General features: G+C 37.7%; 1 protein-coding gene across 1 annotated transcript; it reads right to left on the minus strand.

Moving 5' to 3' along the window:
• Positions 1 to 6631: 6631 nt before the first annotated feature.
• Positions 6632 to 8878, minus strand: LOC128882232 (uncharacterized; the record flags this gene model as incomplete). Its single annotated transcript, XM_054133821.1, has 6 exons — positions 6632 to 6739; positions 6814 to 6883; positions 6956 to 7183; positions 8388 to 8547; positions 8628 to 8741; positions 8797 to 8878. Coding segments are annotated over 6 exons (720 nt in total), but the record flags the coding sequence as incomplete, so codon positions are not given.
• Between the last annotated feature and the right edge of the window lie 112 nt (positions 8879 to 8990).

Here is an 8990-nt window from a genome sequence, read left to right on the forward strand (position 1 = left end):
AGAATAAAAATCGAAACTGAACAGAAATTACATTGATCATGATAATGTTTATGAGATGCGATCATATATGGACCGTTTATTTTGAAAATGATGTAAGTCCATCTTTGAAAAAAATGAGGTATCACGTAATTCGTGCTTAATTTAATGTAAATTTTTTATGTATAACTAGTCCGTGTTTAATTTCTTAAAAAATTCTCATGATTTGTACAATTTAAAATTGGTTGTCAATGAAATTGCATAATCATCGACTATGAAAATGGTATAAGTCCAATTGACAGAGGTAGGCTTAGTAGATGGTTGACGATCAGTGGCCTGTTATTTCACATTTTTTTTTATATTACGTGTCATATTATTGATAAGAAAAAGCACTAATGGAGAACAGATAAATTGATACCAAATGTTGGATGAGGTTTCTTAGAAGTGCACCATACACTATTTTATATAAAACATCGATGAAGGACAAAGAATTTAAAACTATGAATTTATTACCTACATGTCCTGGAAGACTGCTAAAATTTGAAAAAATCGCTCTGGCACATTTGTACTAAGATGCCAGGCCTATTACTTATGAAAAATATAAAGACATCAAGCAGTTACTACCTTATATACCTCCGGTGCATCATGCATATTCTGAAACACTGCCACATGCAGAGCATAAGTAAATACTATGAATATTCTGTAATTTTAACAATGTAATTAGCATCTCAAATTAAAAATACTTTTATTTTATGTCGTGTCATTCTTTGTAAACAAAATTGGATTAATATGAAGTATATTTTAATTGATATTTCATTTTTCAAAATTGAAATTAAACGATTTTTACAATTGTCTAACTTTGAAAGTGGTGTAAGTCCATTTGCCAGTCCGTAAGTATACATCAGTTTAGTAAAATACACCTAAAACAAATTTATATAACCAAATTACATATTGATAAGACAGTAGAAACATTTCCAGACTTCATATAATTTGCCTAAATTTTTTAATTAATAGATATCATAACCTTTAATTTTCTCAAACAAGAGAAAATGGACTTACACCACTTTCAAAATAAACGGCCTATATGTTAAATGGTAAGAATTCGGTTAATATTTTATGAATACCAAACGCTTACCTAAAATCTGAATTGTGATTTCTAGACGAACATGGCTGTGAAACGTGCTAATGAGAACTAACCTAACCTCAAAAGGAACGTGTTTCATGGTTCGCCAAGAATAAAAATAGAAACTGAATAGAAATTACATTGTTCGCGATAATGTTCATAAGATGCGATCATATATGTTAAATAGTAAAAATTCGGTTAATATTTTATGAATAGCAATCGCTTACCTAAAATCTGAATCGTGATTTCTAGACGAACATGGCTATGAAACGCGACAACGAGAACTAACCTGACCTATGAACATGCTCTAGATTCAACAAGAACGGAAACTACGTTGTCGACGATATTACTCATAACTAGACTGCGCTTCTTTATGCATTTATAAGAAATTGCAATGCGCAAGAAACTACAAAATGCAAACGATATGCAAGAATATAAAAAAAAAAATGAAAGTAAAGTTCACGTTATAATATTTGCAGAATAAAATAAATTCCTATTTAGATTCAATTTTTGTACGCACGTTCGCGATTTTATTTTATGAATTTCAATCACTTAAGGGGGAGTCTGGTCCAGCTAATGTATTTTTCTAATGCATATAATTTCCAGATATAATTAATTTTTGTTATTGAAACTTTTTTTACATATAAAGGGACGTTCAGACAAGAACATTTGACAGTGTAGATTTAATCTGAATGTATACATATATACATATTATGCATATATAATATGTAAATATAGTAATTGCAAGGAAAGGATTTGGTCAAAACAATGGGACGCATAACTCATTGAATTTGTATCCGATTCACTTGATTTGACGCTTAAATTGAAGGTAATTAAGTTTATATGCTCATGAACCTCGACTCGTAATGAATTATTATTATAGCATAAAGTTATTGCAAAATAACGGCCGACATGTATCGTTCATTTTCATGCCTTTTCCCGCCATTTTTGCAATTAACAATTTTTTTCTGCAAATTAAGGTTCATACGCATTTTACGTACCTACTAAAGAAAAAAATTTTCTGATTTTACCTATCACATGTTTTCCCAGGGCTCCACGTATCCCATCGTTTTGACCGAATCCTTTCCTCGCGACTACTATATCTATATATACATATATATATATATACATATATACATTCAAATTAAATATACACTGTCAAATTTTCTTCTTTGAACGTCCCTTTACATGTAAAAAAAGTTTCAATAACAAAAATTAATTATATCTGGAAATTATATGCATTAGAAAAATACATTAGCTGGACCGGACTCCCCCCTTAACCGAAAATCTGCAACGTAACCTTCGCAATCGATCTAAGTACGTTTAAATCGGTAAAAATTCCCTTGAAAATTTCCGATTTCAACAAGTAACCGGCATTTACGAATTATTAGAAATGGCGAGACTAACCTTCAAAGACAGCTGCAACGAGTGTAACGGCGAACAGCAGGCAAAGCTTCCCGTGACTTCGGTTTCCCATGGCGTTCTTCACGGCGAATCCACTGCCACAAGTCAATTGCACACGTGCAAAACGCCAGAGATGGTTCTGCTCGCAACGAGCATCGTTCGATGGTCGAAATTAGTTCCAGGAGCGAAATTCGTGTTACGTGCTACTCTGTATCAAGAACGTAGTCAACTGCACCGCATTCCCGCACTTTTTCCCCCACCCTTCGATTCAACACGCCGAACGCCAGGCTCTAGTGACAGTTTTTATGAAACTGAAATTTCGTTCGGATTATTGGAAACTGCGTAAAGTAATGGTATCACTTATTTTTTTTAAACTCGTTAAAACTCACGGACGCCGTTCAGATTTATTCTGTTTGACATATTACCCTCAGAATTAATTCTGCTAGTGAGAAACGTGGCGATCAACGTGTTTAAATTACCGTTCGAAAAATCGCGCCCTCTGCTTGCACTAACATTCGCTGCACATGAGAATCCGTGACTTCGAACGCTTCGTTTACAAGTGAGCCACTCGACCCGCGACTTTCACGAGGATTAATTGTCTATAGGACCCGAGTCAAATAAATTATTCGCGATTTTTATTCCCTCATTCGTCGAGCAATTAACCTTCATCGGTCGTATGCCACCTCGCGACAAAGTACTGTTGTCACGTGAAAAGGTGACTTACTACCGATAGGGGTTAATTCAGTGATGGACAAAACCCTAGGCTTCGAATAAATCTGAAGTTTCCTGATATGTTTGTCTCGTTTCCTCTTTTGAACATTTTCCAAAGAAGGAAACGAGACAAACATATCGGCAAACTTCAGATTTATTCGAAGTCGAGGGTTTTGCCGATCTCTGGGTTAATTTTATTAAGCGCCACCTTTTGGCTAGCTTGAAAGTTTGGCTAGTTATTGCGAAATCTGCCGATAGAGCGATGTTCGATTATGAATCGATTTTTTAGGGCAACTCCACGACTTATGGATACTACACTATATGGTTGGCGCGCGTTGAACGCGTAGCTTCAAAAGCTAATATTTGTGATGCCATAAATATGCAACTGTAACGTAAAAAAAGAAATGATAGCGTAGACTGCGACATTCTACGTAACATTATTTATTGCGATAGTCTAGGACCTCTACGGATAAATCATTGAAATAGAAAATTGATGGGACAGTAATATACATTGCGATGATTTACAGTGGGTGTAGAATGTATTCATACATCGATCAATTTACAAAAAAACTTTTGTGCGAAATTGTAGTTTCTTAACCTCTTTTTTTATAGTCAATGATATGTTACATATTCTCGGAAATGTTTAACACGTCGATCGCCATGTCACCCATATATGGGTGACAGTGTCTTTCACTCAAGAACTAAAAAGATTAATTCTGAAAGTTAGACATCACAGGAGATAAATCTAAATGAAATTCATGAATTTTTATGTAGTTACGAAGCTAAATACCACGATAAATATTTCATTACCTAGACTCTGATAGTCTAAATAATATTTAATCTTAGCAGAAATTTTCAAGAATATTCGTTTGGCAGGCAACGTGTTAAGATAGATATAGTCCAAACAACATTTACTAGTTAATATAATTTGTGAAATTAACAAAAAATGTGCGAAAAGTGGGTGAAAGTATAAAAGCAATAAGTATTTGTACGATTCTTATGACGAACCATTTACAGTAGAGTTTCTGACGTAAATACATTAGTTTCTTGCTCCGTACGAATTAGAAAACATTAAATTTCCAGGAAAGTACTTTTAAAAAACGAATGGAAGTAGTAATAGAGGAATGGAAGAAGATCCCACTTCTAATAACTAATAATTTAGTTAATTTAATGCTTAGAAGAGTTGCAATAATTATAAAATCAAAAGGAAATCCCACGATGGAAGTATTATATACTTATAAATTAATGTAAATTTCTTCTTTTTTTCAATCAAGTTTTAAAAATTAAACAGTTGTGCGAATGCCTATTGTTTCAATATTTCTATCGATTAATTGTTTTTTTCTTGTTAATTTCGCAACTTACATAAATAGCTATTTTTTTTGTAATCTATCTATTCCAGAGATTTCCGAGAATACGTATAATGTCATTGTTTATAAAAAATAAGTTAATAAATTACAATTTTACATAATTTTTTTTTTGGAAATTGATCGGTGTACGAATACTGTCTACACCCACTGTATCTCGAAAATAAAATAGTATCCGTAATAAACTTCGCGCGCAAGACACGTTACCACCATCGTTGTTTATTTACGTCAACCTTCCGCGATCTAGATTTTTCCAATTTTTCCACGTAATCGAATTTATCTACATCTAACTTTCTATCTAGTCACCGCGATTCGAAAACGGATACTATCGATATCTCGGAATCGAGCATCGCCAGGCGCGAAACAGCATCCGGTTAGCGGATACCTACTAGTGTAAATGAAAAAAACGCGGGAACACTCGATTCTTACACTCGATCCGCACTGTGTCATCCGATTCACTGATCACTTTCGAAAGATCGAACGGGAACAGATCAACACGTGTCCTCAACAGTCATTGATAACGGAGCACGTCTTTGAATAGTTCAACGACCACGGATCACTAGAAGTCTCATCGAACCGTGAGTAACGATATACAACGAACTCACAATTGTCGAAACGATCGCTGCGTTTAAACAAAGGTGACAGCGCGGTTGTCACCAACGTCGCGATCGAGAACGCACAAAGGGACCGCGACGATACACCCTCACCCTTCGACGTATCGCGCGATACTGGCCGACCCTCGCCGCGGCCAACACGGTTGAGCGCGGAGATGGCGCTGCGGTGCCGCCCCCGAAACGTTTGATAAAGGAGGAGACGCCGGCGTTCGGGTCCATTCGGCTCTGTGGCCCGCTTGCAACAAGTTGCAGCGCGTGGCTCTCGAGCTGCACGCTCCGGGAACGTGCATTCATTGAATGCAGTCGGCACGTACGCGCTTGGCATAACGAAGTGCAATCGACTGGCGAGCCACCTCCCTTTCGAACGCAGGTGTAATAAAATTAAAATGACTGCTTCCGCGTTCGATGGATGCACGACTTTTGGCGGCGGAGAAACTTTGATCGACGGAAATCCTCCCGCGCACTGACTCGCGACTTACGCGCCATTTTTTAACACCGAAACGTAGATAGTTTTAACGTTAAGGGGGTATCCTGAATTAAGAGGTCTTATAAAAGCGGTTTTTCGTGAATTTTTTTAGGACGAAAAAAAATAATTAAGTCTATCGAACTTTTTATCCTATTTTCATACATATTTGAGTAGTCTGTACAAATTTTTTCAACGAGAAATTTTCAAATCGAGCCGACTGTGACGCACATCCGTAGGGCACCTCGCAATTAATACCTCCTATCGGCGGGAAAGATGCAGGTCGTAATTTTGATTTGACACAAAAAAACCAAAAGAAATGTTCATTTTCGTACATTTTTCTTCCATGTGAACTAAGAAAAACCAGAAAAAATGGTGAAATGTGAGATTACTTCAAGTTTGTAAAAAAGAACGAGTTCTTTGGGTGAAAAAAATTACTTTAACTTGTTGAAAAAGTTGGTTAAAATTTGTTTTGTATGAATTTTCTTAGTTCACGTAGAAGAAAAATGTATGAAAATGAACATTTCTTTTGGTTTTTTTGTGTCAAATCAAAATTACGACCTGCATCTTTCCCGCCGATAGGAGGTATTAATTGTGAGGTGCCCTACGAATGTGCGTCACAGTCGGTTCAATTTGAAAATTTCTTGTTTGGAAAAATTTGTACAGACTACTCAAATATGTATGAAAACAGGATAAAAAGTTCGACGGAATTAATTATTTTTTTTCATTCTAAAAAAATTCACAAAAAACCGCTTTTATAAGTCCTCTTAATTCAGGATACCCCCTTAACGTTAAAACTATCTACGTTTTGGTGTTAAAAAATGGCGCGTAAGTCGCGAGTCAGTGCGCGGGAGGATTTCCGTCGATCAAAGTTTCTCCGCCGCCAAAAGTCGTCGTAATTTAAGATATCCCCTTAATACGCCTCATATGGGTGTTTCTATACATGTTTGCAGTACGAAGCCGACTTTATTCATCACGACGTAAACACTAAGACGAGTAAATATGATTTCATAGTTTATTATCTTGGTTTGCCAGGACTTTCGGTGTTCGTCGTTAACGAGCCATCGGAGCTGTAGTGAACGTTCTGCGTGTTTGCAAGTTATGGTTATTATCTATACGTATCATCTTTGAAAAAATTCAATTACTTCTAATACACACCTTGATAGGTGTACGCTGCTTGCGGAAACTTGAGAAAGTCGCTGAAACGGATTTGGTGAATTTTTTTCTTCTGCGATTGAAAATACGTTTGCGTTAGAGATCGAGATAAACGTGATTGATTAAAGTTTATAGCGACACTCACTGGTAACTTCTGCTGCTGTTGCTAACGTCTACCGTATCCTTGCTACTGTAACTGATGGCGGCTAGACATCGTTCTTCGTCCGTGAGACGATCCTGGCAGTCTCCGCGACATCTGCCGAACTTGCTTCGCCAGTAATCCCTCCACTTCTCCATCATCCCTTTGCGTGGGCCTTTTGGGGTGCACGTGTCCCCCTCGCAGTATTCCCCATTTTTATACAAAACGGCGACGCTGAAGCAAAAGTGATGCACCATTGCAACATCTCGTCTAACGTTGATGAGATTTTTTCTTTTGCTCCTTTTTTATCGCTAATTCAAAGTTCGCGCGTTTGCGATTCTTCTTGGACTCTGGTAACACTGTCCAACAAATTTAAACTTTTTTTAAATTCCGCGATATCCACTAGGTGACTCTTATAGGGTTCCTCGTTCTAAATACGAATCTGAAAGTGAAATTGCTCCATCGCCCTTAGTTTTCGAGAAATTCGCGATTTTGTAAATACGATCGATTTTGAAAGAAAACGTAATACTACTTGAAAACTACGAACGCTAGAAAGTTCTATTTAGTCTTAAAAGATAGAGGAGTGTTTTCTAAATACGAAGACATATTTCTTTAGAATTATCTGCTCTTTTGAATGCCTGTAAATGAACGCCGAAGTTGAAAAAGTTGGCGACGCGAGTACTTTTCACGAAATACTTTTGTATTTTAATGAAAAGTTATTCGTCTAGGTCGAATTTACTATGCATTATAGGATTCTGCAAACATTTCTGAAGAAGAAAACCACCCGTGGTAAATGTTGGAACGTTCTATAGTTCGTACAGATCACGAAAATATTAATTTAGAACGCACGAATTCTGTTTGCCGGCGCGCAGGCTTCGCTCGCTTGATATCGGTGTTCATTTACAGGCATTCAAAGGAACAGATAATTCTAAAGGAATATGTCTTCATATTCAGAAAACGCTCCTCTATCGTTTAAGACTAAATAAAACTTTCTAGCGTTCGTAGTATTTCAAGTAGTACTACGTTTTCTCTAAAAATCGACCGTTTTTACAAAATCTCGTATTTCTCGAAAACTAACGGTAATGGAGCAATTTCACTTTCAGATTCGTATTTAGGACGAGGAACCCTATAAGAATCACCTAGTGGATATCGCGGGAAAAAAAATCGTGTTGGACAGTGGTAATCCTTGCCCAATCCGCACCTATTTTGTTTTTACATACTCCTCGCTTATCTCGACGATAAGTATAGACTATCTAGTGCGGTGGCACCTCCTTGACACTAGTTTGAGAAAATAAGCGCTCTTCGCAAAGATTATTTCAATTCTCTTCAAGATACTGACTTCCAACCTTGAGACGGACGCTCGACCCGAAGAGTTAATTAAATTTAATCAGCGCGCTCCTCGCGGAAATTAACGCGACGATAACTCGACCGAACTCACGGAGGATGCACCGCATCGCAGGGTCCGCACTCGTCCGAGTGCTTCACGAGGAATCGGTAGCACACCAGGCTCAGACCGACCAGCAGCCACACCAGCAACGCGCTCACCACGGCAATCGATATCAATTCCGTCGTTCCCAGCGTGACCCCCGTGTCCTCCTCTGGGCCAAGGAGGAAACAAACCGTTAGAAAGCGAATCGTTCGACGATTTAAACACTCCAAGAGGAATCGCGGTTTTCACCTTTGTAAAGTGGCGGCACGGCTTCCTCGGGTTCGTCGATCGGTGGCGCGCCTATTTTGGGCATCATCTGATAGGCGCCGCTTTTTCTCCACGTCGCGAGACCGGTTCCTGCTCCTGGAACGGAAAACGTTGTTAGAGCGCTAGGAAAATCGTAGACGAGGAGATGTACCTGATTGCTCCAGCGTCGAGATAACCCTCAAAACGCCACCGAACGCTGGGTACCATTTCTCGTCATCCAGGTGTGGTCGAACCTGGAAAGGATAATATATTAGTCTCGATATTATCGATCAAAGTGAGAGTTACTGCGTTTATCAATATGAAATTCTTTTCAATGGTTTGGCGAAGCTCTGACGATTAAAATGA

This window comes from Hylaeus volcanicus, unplaced genomic scaffold, assembly GCF_026283585.1.
Source record: "Hylaeus volcanicus isolate JK05 unplaced genomic scaffold, UHH_iyHylVolc1.0_haploid 7840, whole genome shotgun sequence".
Taxonomy (NCBI): Eukaryota; Metazoa; Arthropoda; class Insecta; order Hymenoptera; family Colletidae; genus Hylaeus; species Hylaeus volcanicus.